The sequence below is a fragment of the Lampetra fluviatilis genome, chromosome 38, assembly GCF_964198595.1.
Source record: "Lampetra fluviatilis chromosome 38, kcLamFluv1.1, whole genome shotgun sequence".
NCBI classification, from domain to species: domain Eukaryota; kingdom Metazoa; phylum Chordata; class Hyperoartia; order Petromyzontiformes; family Petromyzontidae; genus Lampetra; species Lampetra fluviatilis.
Window position 1 is genome coordinate 2,645,126 of NC_136312.1, and position 17,224 is coordinate 2,662,349.

Genomic DNA, 17,224 nt, shown 5'->3' on the forward strand with positions numbered 1-17,224 from the left:
GTGCGACATACCCAGGCGCGTCACCACGGCGCTAGCGACGCGCCAGCTGCTGGCATTGCCAAGTCAATGGCACTTTGAACTGCGCCGGGGAAGTTGCGTGACTTCCTTGCCTATTAATGAATGTCTCCTTCACCAAGCCGCCCAAAAACTCAACTGCTTTAAAGATGTTGCATTCACTGAGCATGGTGTTTAATAAATATTTGAAAGTATAATGATTAATTATTTATACTTTTTCTTGGCATAGATTATGATTTTTAATAGTTTATGTTTTTACTTCTGAAGTCCGTGGATTCTTGCATCTTTAATCTGGCAGGGCGATGCTGTGATCATGTTGCTTGGCTCGCGTTCGGAAGGTTGAAAGTTGAATTCAGTCGGGGTTGGCTCAGCACATCTTGGCTCCAGCGTCTCTCGATGATAAGCTCAAAAATGGTCATCCTGTGCATTCTCGCTTCCTCTATGTAACCGACACCCATTGACGCGCACGCCACATCACGGCCTCTTTTTCAATGGTGCCCTAGATTATATCAAGAGAAATAAAAAGCAATAGTTTTTTACATGAAAGTTTAATAAATCTTGAAAAAAAAATTACAATAAATTAATACAGTAAAATGTGAAAAGGGTTTAGTAAAAATGATGCATTGCACCTGAATAATAAATCTATTTAAATAAATATAACTTTAGAAGAGGCAAGTAACTACATTAGGCCAGTAGGGGAGTGAAAAAAATTGCACAATATGATGAAAAGTAAACACCAAGGTTTCGGCCGAAAGAAAAACTGACACCCACCATGGAAACGATAAATTTGGATGAGTGCTCATGGCAGCCTCACCCGCATCGTTTGTCCAGAGCGCCAAACGGGCGTTGCGCACTGCTCATCCCCAATGACAGCTCTGAGCCTGTGGTGGAAGTTCCACCTTTCTAAGGCGGTGGTGGACAGACCGTCTCTCGATCGACCACTCTGTGCTTCTAGCGCAGCGCCGGCTGTCGCCGTTGCACCGCCGTGCAGCTCCCTGGCAACGTGCGTTGGGGTCGTGCCACGTGTTGTGTGATGTCCGACGCTTCGCTCCACTTGCTGTGAGCTTGTTTGTTGAACCGAGCTGAGCTGCTCGCTTTTGTGGGGCCCGACGTCCACCCCACCGCCCTTCTCTGTCTTTCTCGACGATGGCACGCGGTTTTTGGCGGACCGTTGAACATCGTGCCCAGCAACGTGCGGCACGACAGTGAACGCAACTCGGGGGAGCCGCACTCGAACCCCGAGACGGGATGAGAGGCCGAGTGGACTCGGAACGGGAATGTTACGAGTGCTGTTTGTTGCTGGTCGCTTGGAATTTTGAGCCCTGGGGCCTGTGCTCTGTGACCATAACAACAATAATAAAAATAAGAACCACATTTGTTGGTCACCATGCCCGAGGCTGGAGGCGATGAACCGTGGTCTAAGCAACAGCGAAGACAACAACGAGCCGGCAACGTTCCGCTGGCCACGCCAGGAGCAGGCGGCCACGCGTATGCACGGTGTGGTGGTGGCGGAAATTATCCCGGTCCCTGTTGCGTGTCGGGCAGAGGCACGTGATGTTACCTCCAAGTTGTCTCTTCAAAAGCGTGTCTGCTGCTGCGTACCTATGGGGACCCGGGATGAAATAAAATATTAACTTTTTGCTTTGATGCATTGTACACAGTGTAAATATAATAATTGCGTGAAGTTATATATATGCATACTATGGTAGGAGAAGTCTCATGAAAAAGCTCCGTTTAAAACTAGAGTGCTTAAGTCAGGCTTGCTCAATAGATTTAATGTAAATTTGTTGGCATGCCATCAATCACTGTGTTAAGTTTCGTGCCTCAGGCTTGCGGTGTTTACGCGTTTCAAAAGTGCTGACAACGCATTGCTGTAAGACCTGCAGCGAATTATTGACGATGCTACCTAACCATTATTATTTAAAGGTTGGTTTGTGTGTGTACAGCTTAAAGGAAGTCTTCGAGACAAATATCCCACAGCATTGGTTGAAACAAGAAAACTGTATTTGTTTTGACCTTCAGGATCTAATCGGCCTTGTCAGGCTTGTTAAACAATTGCTACAAGGTTTATAGATGTTGTTGGCAAGAACACTCCATGTTCTCTCTAAGCTAGAGGTCCCATTCTTGAATGGAGTCCACTGCTTTGATCCTCTCTCCACGTGCCTCTTTTCTCTGCCCATTCTCCTCTGGTTGCATCCACCGTTCTCATTGTCTCCTTCCACCACATCCTGTGATCTCCGCAACCTTCGAACAGCAGATTGGCGCAGTGGTAGCACTTGTGCCTCGCAGCAAGAAGAGCCTGGGTTTGGTGCCCGGTTTGGGCACCCTGCTATGTGGTTTCCCCCCTGTCCTGCATGGGTATCCTCTGGGTTCCCTGGTTTTCTTCTATCGGAAGAAATACATTCAATGTCACTGGTATTGATCAGACATCCAAATGATAAAAAATACCCTCAAATTACTCGATTGGAATTACACAGCAGCAGCAGCAGCATCATCACCCCCCCCCCTCATTACAAAACATCTACTTGGCAGCATCATCCTCAGTAAACTAGTGGACTCCCCCTCGACTTCCTCCACAATCTCCCCCTCGATCTCCCCCTCGTTCACCCTTCGATCTCCTCCTCAATCTGCCCTCGATCTCCCTCTAATCCTCCTGTGTCGTCCTTCCCCCGCACCTCCGATTAGCACAGTTGGCTATGTATGGTGTGAAAGAAGTTCAACATAAATGCTTACGTACAACGGCGTTATCTGCGCTGTGCTCCTCAGCCCCGTGCCCAACATCACGTGGCACCGCCCAGGGGCCCTGCTGCTCAAGGCCGGGCCGGTGCTGGAGATCGAGGAGGTGCAGACCTCCGATAACGGCACGTACCGGTGCAACGCCAACAACAAGCTGGGGAACACGAGCGCCTCGACCGAGGTCCTTGTACACGGTGAGGCTGCAGTTTCACTACGGAGCTTTTGCCGGTGAATGGAATGCACGCTTTGTGACCGGTTTCCACTTTGTTGGTCTTGCCGGCAGAATCAGGCTTCCGATCCCATCACCTGCCAGCAGCAAGTCTTTAGCACTTGACGTTACGTCAAAGTGCACCTAACCTAGCATAGGCGCCGTGAAGACGTCACCGCCACTTAGCGGTGAACGGCAGCTGTTGTTGTGGTAGGGGCTCTAGAACTCCCTGAAGTGGAGGCCCTTCTCCCAGCAATAGCGTGAGCAAGCAATTTCCGGGCTGCACCTTTACCTTTTCATGAAAGTCGGTTTCCCAAATGTTTTGATAGAAAGTATCCGGCGTTGCCGTGTTTGTTTAATTCCTTCCTTTGTTCATTCCTTCATTCCGATTGCCTCCTTGCAGCTCGCCCGCAGTGGACTCTAGGAATCGTGAACGCAAACATTCACATTGGCAATGACTTGTACTGGAGCTGCAACGCCACAGGGACGCCCACGCCCTTGTACCAGTGGCTTCGGAACGGAATCCTCCTGGAGTCAAAGGTAGGCCTGGGCAGCTTGCACTGGAGAGGCGGTGACCGGATTTCTCTTTGGAGCCTCAACACCACAGCCCGGAGCTCCTTTGGGCTTCGTTTGAGGCCGTGTTCCTAGTCACGGCTCAGCTCTGTCTCGGCCTCTAATGCAGCCCAGCTCATTAAATTTATTTCTCCACATTTATTTAAGTTGGACCGGACAGTATGTTTACAGTAACACCCAGGTTAACGTGTCATCACTTACGGCTTCCCAGTGAATGCCAGCAGTGTGGAGTGGCTGTCGATGGTTTATTTTTGTATTGTGTTGCGTGGTTGGCAATAACAAAGACTGACGCCCCCCCCCCCCATGCCTGTTGGGCAAAATGTTCATATTCTTAAATAACTAATCCCCACTGAAAACAAATGTAATAGTGGATTTTACGACATGACAAATTTTTTCCTCTTTGGAAACGTGAAACGTGCAGTCGCTTACGTGAAATATTTTCTCGGTGGTTTTTGCTTTTGTACAACCACATTAAGGTACAGCTCATTCCCATAAGTATGTATATTTAGGCTGTATATTCAACTCCTGTGTCCATGGCAATGATTTCGGCTCTGCGAAGCTAAGCAGGCCCAGGCCTACATCGTGAGGCTTAACGATCAACGAGTCGATGCGTGTTCGCACGCTGCCGAGCTCGGGTGCGGAGCATCTGCGTGCGTCCGGTGTCTCTTGCAGGGCAGGATATTGGTGAGCCGTGATGATGGCCGCCTGAAGATCACCAGCGTGAACATGAGCGACGAGGGCATGTACCAGTGCGTGGCCAGCAACGAGCATGGCGAGATCTACTCCAGCGCCCAGCTGCGCGTGCTCGGTGAGACCCAGCTCCCGGGGACGATGTGCCCTCTGTGGCCTTGCACTGTCCCTGCTACGAGTTACACACTGCAGGTCACCCTGTAAAGTTACACACTGCAGGTCACCTGTGAAGTTACACACTGCAGGTCACCCTGTAAAGTTACACACTGCAGGTCACCTGTAAAGTTACACACTGCAGGTCACCCTGTGAAGTTACACACTGCAGGTCACCTGTACAGTTACACACTGCAGGTCACCTGTAAAGTTACACACTGCAGGTCACCCTGTAAAGTTACACACTGCAGGTCACCTGTACAGTTACACACTGCAGGTCACCTGTGAAGTTACACACTGCAGGTCACCCTGTAAAGTTACACACTGCAGGTCACCCTGTAAAGTTACACACTGCAGGTCACCTGTACAGTTACACACTGCAGGTCACCTGTACAGTTACACACTGCAGGTCACCCTGTAAAGTTACACACTGCAGGTCACCCTGTGAAGTTACACACTGCAGGTCACCTGTACAGTTACACACTGCAGGTCACCCTGTGAAGTTACACACTGCAGGTCACCCTGTGAAGTTACACACTGCAGGTCACCTGTAGAGTTACACACTGCAGGTCACCCTGTGAAGTTACACACTGCAGGTCACCTGTACAGTTACACACTGCAGGTCACCCTGTGAAGTTACACACTGCAGGTCACCTGTACAGTTACACACTGCAGGTCACCTGTACAGTTACACACTGCAGGTCACCCTGTAAAGTTACACACTGCAGGTCACCTGTGAAGTTACACACTGCAGGTCACCCTGTGAAGTTACACACTGCAGGTCACCTGTGAAGTTACACACTGCAGGTCACCTGTACAGTTACACACTGCAGGTCACCTGTACAGTTACACACTGCAGGTCACCCTGTAAAGTTACACACTGCAGGTCACCCTGTGAAGTTACACACTGCAGGTCACCTGTACAGTTACACACTGCAGGTCACCCTGTGAAGTTACACACTGCAGGTCACCCTGTGAAGTTACACACTGCAGGTCACCTGTACAGTTACACACTGCAGGTCACCTGTACAGTTACACACTGCAGGTCACCCTGTAAAGTTACACACTGCAGGTCACCTGTACAGTTACACACTGCAGGTCACCTGTACAGTTACACACTGCAGGTCACCCTGTAAAGTTACTCACTGCAGGTCACCTGTAAAGTTACACACTGCAGGTCACCTGTGAAGTTACACACTGCAGGTCACCTGTGAAGTTACACACTGCAGGTCACCTGTGAAGTTACACACTGCAGGTCACCTGTACAGTTACACACTGCAGGTCACCTGTACAGTTACACACTGCAGGTCACCCTGTAAAGTTACTCACTGCAGGTCACCTGTAAAGTTACACACTGCAGGTCACCTGTGAAGTTACACACTGCAGGTCACCTGTGAAGTTACACACTGCAGGTCACCTGTACAGTTACACACTGCAGGTCACCTGTACAGTTACACACTGCAGGTCACCTGTGAAGTTACACACTGCAGGTCACCCTGTAAAGTTACACACTGCAGGTCACCTGTAAAGTTACACACTGCAGGTCACCTGTAAAGTTACACACTGCAGGTCACCTGTAAAGTTACACACTGCAGGTCACCTGTAAAGTTACACACTGCAGGTCACCTGTAGAGTTACACACTGCAGGTCACCTGTAGAGTTACACACTGCAGGTCACCTGTGAAGTTACACACTGCAGGTCACCTGTAAAGTTACACACTGCAGGTCACCCTGTAAAGTTACACACTGCAGGTCACCTGTAGAGTTACACACTGCAGGTCACCTGTGAAGTTACACACTGCAGGTCACCCTGTAAAGTTACACACTGCAGGTCACCTGTAAAGTTACACACTGCAGGTCACCTGTGAAGTTACACACTGCAGGTCACCTGTGAAGTTACACACTGCAGGTCACCTGTAAAGTTACACACTGCAGGTCACCTGTAAAGTTACACACTGCAGGTCACCCTGTAAAGTTACACACTGCAGGTCACCTGTAGAGTTACACACTGCAGGTCACCTGTAGAGTTACACACTGCAGGTCACCTGTGAAGTTACACACTGCAGGTCACCTGTAGAGTTACACACTGCAGGTCACCTGTGAAGTTACACACTGCAGGTCACCTGTAGAGTTACACACTGCAGGTCACCTGTAGAGTTACACACTGCAGGTCACCTGTAGAGTTACACACTGCAGGTCACCTGTGAAGTTACACACTGCAGGTCACCTGTGAAGTTACACACTGCAGGTCACCTGTAAAGTTACACACTGCAGGTCACCTGTAAAGTTACACACTGCAGGTCACCTGTAAAGTTACACACTGCAGGTCACCTGTGAAGTTACACACTGCAGGTCACCTGTGAAGTTACACACTGCAGGTCACCTGTAAAGTTACACACTGCAGGTCACCTGTGAAGTTACACACTGCAGGTCACCTGTGAAGTTACACACTGCAGGTCACCTGTAAAGTTACACACTGCAGGTCACCTGTGAAGTTACACACTGCAGGTCACCTGTGAAGTTACACACTGCAGGTCACCTGTAAAGTTACACACTGCAGGTCACCTGTAAAGTTACACACTGCAGGTCACCTGTGAAGTTACACACTGCAGGTCACCTGTGAAGTTACACACTGCAGGTCACCTGTAAAGTTACACACTGCAGGTCACCCTGTAAAGTTACACACTGCAGGTCACCTGTAAAGTTACACACTGCAGGTCACCTGTAAAGTTACACACTGCAGGTCGCCCTGTAAAGTTACACACTGCAGGGACAGCCTGTGAAGTTACACACTGCAGGTCACCCTTTAAAGTTACACACTGCATGTCACCTGTAAAGTTACACACTGCAGGTCGCCTGTAAAGTTACACACTGCAGGTCACCTGTAGAGTTACACACTGCAGGTCACCTGTGAAGTTACACACTGCAGGTCACCCTGTAAAGTTACACACTGCAGGTCACCTGTAAAGTTACACACTGCAGGTCGCCTGTAAAGTTACACACTGCAGGTCACCCTGTAAAGTTACACACTGCAGGTCGCCTGTAAAGTTACACACTGCAGGGACAGCCTGTGAAGTTACACACTGCAGGTCACCCTTTAAAGTTACACACTGCATGTCACCTGTAAAGTTACACACTGCAGGTCGCCTGTAAAGTTACACACTGCAGGTCACCTGTAGAGTTACACACTGCAGGTCACCTGTGAAGTTACACATTGCAGGGACAGCCTGTGAAGTTACACACTGCAGGGCAACTTGTAGTAGGAACACAACAAACCTCCATGTGCTTAACACAAATTGTCAATTTGATGGACTCGTCTCTGTTATAGAAATGTGGAATATTTTCCTAAATGCTCAGGAGTGTTGCTATAGATGAGCATGATCCAATGCTTTGCGTTTAGCTCGGATGTATCTGGCCGTGTTACAGGACACCTGTTTCATGCTGACCATTACAAATACATTGCACCCGTTTTCCTTACTTTCGATGTGCTGATTCATCCAGTTTGAGAGCACTTGATATGTACTGCCAATATGTAAACGTCATTGTTTCAACACAAATCCTCTCACCGTGACCGACGCTACTGCCCAGCTGGCTGCTGCCTCCAGCAACGACTGAGGCTCTGGCACACGAGAGCAGACCTTGAGTTGACTCGCGTGTATGTGACTCTGGACTGCAAACCCACAGCACCTTGTCGTCTGTCCTGTGACCAGTTATAGTCGTCTCATTAAACTGTCTCCAGGCGCACCAAGCGTGCCATGCTCGGTGGTAAATTGTGGTTAGTCTATCTACGCATGTTTGAGTATAGTTCAATTTAGCATGGTTGGCTACGTACCGTGCGAAAGAAGTTCAAAGTACATCGTCTTCTTCTATTTAAAAAAATTTTCATACTTAAACATAAAAAAAAATTACAACCCTTCATCGATCTAAAACTGAATGAAGACCTCCTCATACGGTGTTGGTCATGGAGGCTGTGTAACTTCACCATGCCCGCCAGTGCGTGTTTGTAAAGCAGGAGACCCAAGACCGGTTCGCCTCTCACCCAGCCACTGATGTTAACCGAGGCCGGGATGCGATCTCCTGTGGCCGATGCAGAGATCAGTAGCGCGAACCGCAGCACCGCCGCTCCTCCCCTGCAATCCTTGCTCTGCTTAATTGCGGAGCACTATAACTTTTCTAACTATATTATTATTTTTCATTATAGAAGCTTAAGATGGTCACTGACCAGCTGAATGTGCCATCACTCATCATTAAAATTCTATATAAATTCCGCATGGCCGAGCGTGGTGCAAAGCACTGCCTTTTCACCATTGGTGGCGCGTGCTAATCGCTCGCAATTAAATTCAAATTACAGTCAATTCACTGGTTCCTAATGGGCGACCGCTAATCTGAAATATTCCCAGACCGACAAAGGCTTCTCGCAGCTTCAGACGAGAGGTAGTCGATGGGAAATCAATGCAACAAAAGAGTGTCAAAACATGAGAAGTTACATTCATCAAATCTCGTTGTCAAATATTTTACTGGGTAGAATCGTGATCGCAGCCGTTGCTGCACCGTTGGAAAGTTGCAAGTTCAATTCTAGTTAGGGTTTGACTCGGCCGACCATCCCTGTGTGGTCCATAAAATGAGCACTGCCGTGTATGATGTTGTCAGTGGTTGTGTTGTGGAGAGACTGGTCCCTGCGATGGAGATGATGTCACTCGAATATCATAATTGTACAGCTTGCTGGAGCTTTAAAGTCATATTTTCTCACTCGACGAATGTATAACTCGTGCCAGAGAGGTCCTGACATTGCACACACAGTTAGCTTCCAGAGTTGTTTCGCTTTTGGGTTCTGTCTTTAAGAAAATGTCTGGTTAATGTGATGCAGAGAGCACATGGCATATCCAACAAGTCACGTCCATCATTAAAACTTTGTTTGGCTGTGCTTGCAACTTTAAATCCCTTCTTAATGGTGATTTTTACTTCGCAGAGTGGGTATATACAAGCATATGTAATTAATACTCTTTGGATCATTCGGTAAAGTCACGTAGGTAGAATAATAATATATCACGACGTTTCGATCGCAACACAAGCAATCGTCATCAGGTGGGACAGCCACAGCAAGCAAAAACTACCTATCTCAGAAGTTTTTTTCTGCTGTGGTTGTCCCACCTGATGACGATTGCTTGTGTTGCGATCGAAACGTTGTGATCCATTATATTTCTACCTACGTGACTTTACCAAAAGAACCAAAGAGTATGGATTCCTGCAGTCACGAAAGCTTCAAATCAAGATTAAATGTAATTGCTTGGTAAGTGTTGGAGTGTGTTTCAGTGTTGGAGGAATTGCATTCGTTTGAGTGAGTGTATGTTTTTCTGTGGTACATAGTGATCTGCTTGGTTTGTCGTGGCATGATAGAAGGAGCATGTTTTCAGTTATTTTTTTTAAAGGTGGAAGTAAATTATTTGTAGATGAAATCAGGAAGAGGAGGGGAGGAGGTTGCGACGATGGGTGGGCCACCTGAGCAGGGTGGAGGAGGGCAGGTGACTGAGATGGGAATCCGGGGTCGGCGACCAGAGGGACAATCACAGCAAGATGGTGGGACACTGCAAGAGTAGACCTTGGAGATCGGAGATTTAGTGCCCAGTAGCTGAGGGACCTCGCAGGATGGAGGAAGCAATGTCAAGGTGCAGTGACATCAACAGCAGTGGCCGTTTCACCTTGACTTGACTTTGACTTCACGCACTCTGCTACAGTCCGAGTGACTCGCGTCTGAATCCTGGCCACGCGCACCGTGCCAGGATTTAACACGGTAAAGTGTCCCAAGAGGGCATTGCAAGGACATTGTGAAGCCAGCAACACACGTGTGGTCACTTTTGTCTTTTCATGATCTGGAAAAGCCAGGCAGAATGGGGTATTTGATATTCATTTGTATATTCTAGAATCTGATTTTATGGTACGCATGTGGTCAATTTAATTTATGGTGCATCTAAAATGTGACCATCTCAAACCGCTGTGCGAGCAGAGAAGATGTGCATTGTAGCACTGAAGATGCTACGGGGAAGGGGACGTGACATTGAGATGCGTGGGAATTGGCCGTGGCTCGGCAGAAGGAGGCCAGGGATGCCTCGATCATGGCCTTCAACGCGGGGAGCGAGGGCCGCGTGGACACCAAGGGGGGGGGCAGCTCCAGACAGCAGTGTCAGTAGAGGACAAGGAGCAAACCCATCTGCCCAGTGAGCGAATTATATGATTTGTTTCACTGGGCAGAGAGAAATAATCCCGGGGGAGTGCCGGGCACTCCGTGACTGCTGACGATTCGCGAAGCCGGTCTCGGTGCGTCTTCAGGTGAAGGTGTTTGCGTGAGAGTTTTCCCGTTGAATTGGTCCGGTTAAATATTTATACAAATTAATCAATGAGCTGATTAATCTTGATTCATTACTTGTTGAGCACAGTGTTAGGAACGATTAGTCTGTGTTGTGCCTCAGAGGAGGCTGACATACGGTCGGGCGCGAGGAAACTCGGCACAGCGCACACGCACGCACGTGACTCGAAGGCTCAATCCGGGGAGCCATGACTCTGCTTGAAATATCAATGCTGAAGGACCTTTAAAGTGTCATGTGCACCTCATGCATTAATCATCTCCGCTCAATTGTTTAGTTATTACTCATTTCATTATGGGATTTGATTTTCCTGTTAATTAATCATGTATTTTTCGATTTGAAGCTTTCGTGACTGCAGGGATTCATCTTATTGGTTCTTTCGGTAAAGTCACGTAGAAGGGAAATAATAAAAGAATAATAAAAATACTAAAATTGTATTTTATTATGTTTTATTATTATTTTATTATTTCCCTTCTACGTGACTTTACCGAAAGAACCAATAAGATAATCATCTATTGTGGCTTCACGCACACTTTGTTCTACGTTGTAATGTATAACGCTGCTTCATCATCATCATCATCAGCCATGATCTAGCCATTGACATCCTACACGGCCTCGCAATGCACCAATCCAAGTAGCTGCTACACATGAGCTGATCCCACGTGCAGGGGGAGTCCTTCAGGGTCCCCTCGTTCGACCGCCGCTCAGCCAGTCGTCTCGACCTGGGGACACGCCTCCTGCCCAAGCGCATCAACGCAAAGCACTTCATGCGGAAATTACTTGACCTCGTCAGAGACAGCGTCGTACAGAAATACACTTACATGTTGAAATGCAATGTCATTGTGTATTTTCTTCATATCATGATCTTTATTTATGCTGCAGGAATCTGATGATCTATGAAGCTCTTTCTCACGGATGTCCAGTCGGGGCAGGTGGTCAGCGTTCTTCAGTCTAGCACTGGGGAGACGAAGCCACATAAGAAGGCCGTCTCTGGTGTAGTCCAATTCAGTGTTAAGGGCAGTGCATATCTTAATTATCCAAGCATATTTGTTTGCATGTTTTACCACGTGATGCATTATCATAGGTGTCTATGTGATGTTTTTAACATATTAACACCTGTATTGCTATCATTGCCTTTTCTACGTCAGTAGATTTCCCTTTGCCTGACGGACTTAGGTGATGCTCTTTTTTACGTCTCAACGACGGACCACCAGGAGGGGACGCGACGACCGCCACCACGTCCAGGCGAGCCGGGGCTCAGGGCCGCGTTGACGCTGGCCTCCTGCCGTGTGCCGTGTGTTCCCTTGGCTGGCAGCGTTCGCCCCGGAGTTTAACCACAGCCATCCCACGGTGGTGCAGGCGGTGCGCGGCGGCTCGGTGAACATCGCCTGCGCCCTCCACGCCGCCCCGAGGCCCAGCATCTCGTGGGGCCGCGGCACCGAGTCGCTGCCCAACAGCAGCAAGTGAGTGGCGGCCCTGGGGAGGCAACGCGTCGTCCCTCCGTGGCCCCAGTGGTGATCGCCCGTGTTTGTGATTATATTTCATGTTGTCTGATCTCTCCAGGAGAGCCACGCAGAGTCGTAGGACTCTTTTGCAGGAGGGTCCTTGCTGCTGCTACGTTGGGTTTTCACATTTTCAGATGTTTTCAGCCAATGTATGAGTCTTCGTACAAGTGACTCAATCTATTGTCCCTCCATCTCTGCTCTGAAGAAGGGCCATTATCCACAATCGTCAGTTTCCCGTATATTTCCATTCCATGAGGCAGTGATGATGAGAATGGAGGATGCTGCCACGGTGGAATGGTCAGCGGTGGCCACCAGACAACAACAACGAAGCTTCAATCTCTGCTGCTGCTGTCCACACAACAGTTGGTTAATCAACAGGTCACATATTATGTGCGGATAACCGTCAAAGGTATCCTGCCAGGATTGAAGAATAAGGCCCAAATACCCTCCAGAAGGGTTGAGTCGAGCTCACTCGCATGTGGGACGTTCCACCAGCGGTGAGGGAGCACATTGACGCCTGCACCTCGACATTTGCCAGGGGGCGGTCATGATGAGGGCAGTGGGCTTTGTTGTTGTTCTTTTTATTTACATCATTATCTTTATAGCTACACGACATCAGAGTATCACTCACCAAAGAGTTCCGGTTGTGATTGATTACTTGCACTCTTAAAGAGACTAGATAAAAAGTTTTATTCAGAAATGCAGAATCCGAAGTTGCTGCATTCAGCTCCGCTCAGAGGTCACACGTCTGCCCAGCCAGGCCCTGGCTATCCGTGAGTCTTGAGTGGCAGGCGCCTGCCCATATCCTTGCCCCCTGCACACAAGCCTGGGTGTCAGCCACTGCAACTGAAACCCCCTTTCATTGTGGACCTTGAGAGAGGCGCTCGTTTTGGGGTGACCCTGTCGGCAGCGTCGATTTTTATTTTATTCCTTTGAAGTGCTCATGCGCAGTCTGCCCGGGACGGAGAATGCGAGCGGGAGGATGATCGATGCGGTCTGTAATCTCTCGTGGAAATAATTAAACAACCTCCTCTGTGTGCCGCGGCCATGTGATTGCTCATCCCAGAGGTCTACACGTGAAGGTTAGAGACCTTTTGTCATCCGTCTGATGACCATGGGTGTAGTGACTCGCCCCCTCAACAGGATTTAGTTCATTGCCACGACTCGAGGGTCACGTTGTGATTCGCAAATGCGTTCTGTTTTGCCGTAGTGATGCGCATAGAATCCACGTTGCTGTGAACCTGTAGAATCTGCGGTGTGTAATCTGTTAACCATACGTTGTTCTAGATTCCAGACGTGGGTTTTGCCAAATCTTTGGGTATTTCGGTAAAGTCACGCAGATACAGTGAGGGAAAAAAGTATTTGATCCCCTGCTGATTTTGTACGTTTGCCCACTGACAAAGAAATGATCAGTCTATAATTTTAATGGTAGGTTTATTTGAACAGTGAGAGACAGAATAACAACAAAATCCAGAAAAACGCATTTCAAAAATGTTATAAATTGATTTGCATTTTAATGAGGGAAATAAGTATTTGACCCCTCTGCAAAACATGACTTAGTACTTGGTGGCAAAACCCTTGTTGGCAATCACAGAGGTCAGACGTTTCTTGTAGTTGGCCACCAGGCTTGCACACATCTCAGGAGGGATTTTGTCCCACTCTTCTTTGCAGATCTTCTCCAAGTCATTAAGGTTTCGAGGCTGACGTTTGGCAACTCGAACCTTCAGCTTCCTCCACAGATTTTCTATGGTATTAAGTTCTGGAGACTGGCTAGGCCACTCCAGGACCTTAATGTGCTTCTTCTTGAGCCACTCCGTTGTTGCCTTGGCCGTGTGTTTTTGGTCATTGTCATGCTGGAATACCCATCCACGACCCATTTTCAATGCCCTGGCTGAGGGAAGGAAGTTCTCACCTAAGATTTGACGGTACATGGCCCCGTCCATCGTCCCTTTGATGCGGTGAAGTTGTCCTGTCCCCTTAGCAGAAAAACACCCCCAAAGCATAATGTTTCCACCTCCATGTTTGACGGTGGGGATGGTGTTCTTGGGGTCATAGGCAGCATTCCTCTTCCTCCAAACACGGCGAGTTGAGTTGATGCCAAAGAGCTCCATTTTGGTCTCATCTGACCACAACACTTTCACCCAGTTGTCCTCTGAATCATTCAGATGTTCATTAGCAAACTTCAGACGGGTATGTATATGTGCTTTCTTGAGCAGGGGGACCTTGCGGGCGCTGCAGGATTTCAGTTCTTCACGGCATAGTGTGTTACCAACTGTTTTCTTGGTGACTATGGTCCCAGCTGCCTTGAGATCATTGAAAAGATCCTCCCGTGTAGTTCTGAGCTGATTCCTCACCGTTCTCATGATCATTGCAACTCCACGAGGTGAGATCTTGCATGGAGCCTCAGACCGAGGAAAGATTGACAGTTCTTTTGTGTTTCTTCCATTTGCGAATAATTGCACCAACTGTTGTCACCTTCTCACCAAGCTGCTTGGCGATGGTCTTGTAGCCCATTCCAGCCTTGTGAGGTCTACAATCTTGTCCGTGACCACCTTGGAGACCTCTTTGGTCTTGGCCATGGTGAAGAGTTTGGAATATGATTGATTGATTGCTTCTGTGAACAGGTGTCTTTTATACAGGTAACAAGCTGAGATTAGGAGCACTCCCTTTAAGAGTGTGCTCCTAATCTCAGCTCGTTACCTGTATAAAAGACACCTGGGAGCCAGAAATCTTTCTGATTGAGAAGGGGTCAAATACTTATTTCCCTCATTAAAATGCAAATCAATTTATAACATTTTTGACATGCGTTTTTCTGGATTTTGTTGTTGTTATTCTGTCTCTCACTGTTCAAATAAACCTACCATTAAAATTATAGACTGATAATTTCTTTGTCAGTGGGCAAACGTACAAAATCAGCAGGGGATCAAATACTTTTTCCCTCACTGTAGGTTCAAAGAAAATAACAAAGAACTCCAATGTTTTGATCGCAACACAAGCGGTCGTCATCATGATGAATTCCTGCAGTCACAAAAGCTTTAAGTCTGAGTTTTGCCTGTCTCTGTATTGTGCATTTGATCGGAGCCGGAAGCATCCCGTCAGCTGTGAAACAAATTCACAAGTGTCCAGCCCAAGCTGGGGTCGGAAATGCTGGAAAATTACGGATGAAATTACACGGGGAGATAGTCCTTGTCACAAAAGTACTCGCAAACATGGGATTGTTTTCATCATAGAGTACCACAGCCGTGCATGGAGACCCACATACTTACATAGAGACCCACAGACTGACAGAGACAGGGTTGAAAATGTTGTTTTTCTCGAGTAATATATGATGTCAAACGCTGATTCCGAGCTATTAAAACATCCAAATACAAATGTTTGTAGGCCGAGATAAAAAATCGCAGTTTTATTTCCAAATTTCCGCTTCTTATACGGTGGACCACCAGGACATCTTTCCAATCTTGCGGAACCTGTCCAGGGGTCCATGCAGTTATAATAATGGCATTTAAAGTAACCTGCACAGAAACGCCACCCTCCTTCAGCAATTTGTTTGGTAAATCATCCCTGCGTAGCGCTGTACTTTGGCTCAGGCTCTGTATTGCTTTTCATGCTTCTTCAGCAGATGGGACATCAGCCAGCCATTTACAGGGGGTGACTACTTCCTTCAACCTTGGAGGTTATGAATAGTCCATTAATCTGCCCGAATAACATATGTGAACAATCTACGTGTGTAATAGGAGGCTATATGGTTTATAATTCTCCAGGTCGGTTATTGTCTTCTTTTTCGAAACGAGTCATCATTGCGGAATAATTGCATAACTGATGTGTTTCATTTGTCTGGAAAACGTTTTTTTTTAAATAGGTCCAATAACTCTGATCCAACAGCTGGTCCTGTTTTTTTATGGTTACAAACAGAAGTCAGCACTGTACCAATTTTCTATGCAAATGTTTGTTGTACGCTTGCGTTAATATACTTTGTACGTATCAACGATTTTATTCTTAATTGAATGTCTAATCGTTGGATGACGTGTTCATCCTCGTTACTCAGCCGGTACACATTGCACCGCATTGCAGGAGAGAGACCGACATGCACGCTAGGATTCGATCCAGACCGTCAGTTACACTGAGTGGTTGTTGAAATTATTTTCGGTTTTATAAAATGTTACATCATTCGTAATTTGGGCTCCTTCTTTCGCTTGGCAAGGTAAATTAGCCACGTTATCTGTGAGGATATCGAGGCTATGAAGCCGTCCGTTAGCCCCTGCGGAGACTTGCTCAACGTCGGTGATGTTGCCCTTGAATTGGCGGTGCGGGCGGTGTTGAGTTACGTGTTATTTGGGCTAAGTCGCTGCCAAACGATATAATTGTAATATAGTTTCACACTGTGTTTAAAGGCTACCTTATTCTAAAGGCTGTAATAAAGACGATAATTGTTGCAGCCCTTTGTCCATTGCATGCTGTGTGGGACGTGGGTTATTCTTTTCGCAATTATTCACCACTCTGGTGAGTGCAGATTAGTGATGAATGGGAGTGGGGCGGGGGGGGGGAGATCCAGGACCGGTTCAGATATCACTCATCACCACTGATGTCAAGCGTGGCCGCGAATCAAACTTTGGTCACAGGGTTCATGACGCAGTGCGCCACTGTTCCCCTTCCCCCGCCCCCACCAAGAGTGATCCCTGCTGGCAGGACGACTGAACCCATGTTGGTGATCACGCCGTCACCTCTGGTGGTGAAGCCGCCGAGTGCTGGGCTACCGCCCGCCTAGTTACTGAATGCGCTCCTCTTTTCAATTTGCCTCCTCCTCCACCACCGAGCCCCGCGAGACTGCACAATCAAAATGCCACGTCTCGTTGACTGTGAGGTCTTGTGTCGGCGTCGCGTCCCTAGCCATCCCGCCGCACGGCCCGGCAGGCTGCACACATTATAAATGTATTTCAATTGTCGTGGGTGGCATTTGCTTTCCGATAATGACCTCATTATTG

General features: G+C 47.8%; 1 protein-coding gene across 7 annotated transcripts in view; it reads left to right on the forward strand.

The window, feature by feature from the left end:
• Positions 1-17,224, forward strand: part of LOC144945546 (contactin-2-like) — a 355,729-nt gene that overhangs the window by 253,285 nt on the left and 85,220 nt on the right. For all 7 annotated transcript variants that reach the window (XM_078874004.1, XM_078874009.1, XM_078874008.1 and 4 more), the window contains exons 9-12: positions 2,782-2,945; positions 3,363-3,499; positions 4,205-4,340; positions 12,053-12,200. In XM_078874004.1, coding sequence (XP_078730130.1) covers positions 2,782-2,945; positions 3,363-3,499; positions 4,205-4,340; positions 12,053-12,200 — 585 coding nt within the window. The remainder of the gene's footprint in view (positions 1-2,781; positions 2,946-3,362; positions 3,500-4,204; positions 4,341-12,052; positions 12,201-17,224) is intronic.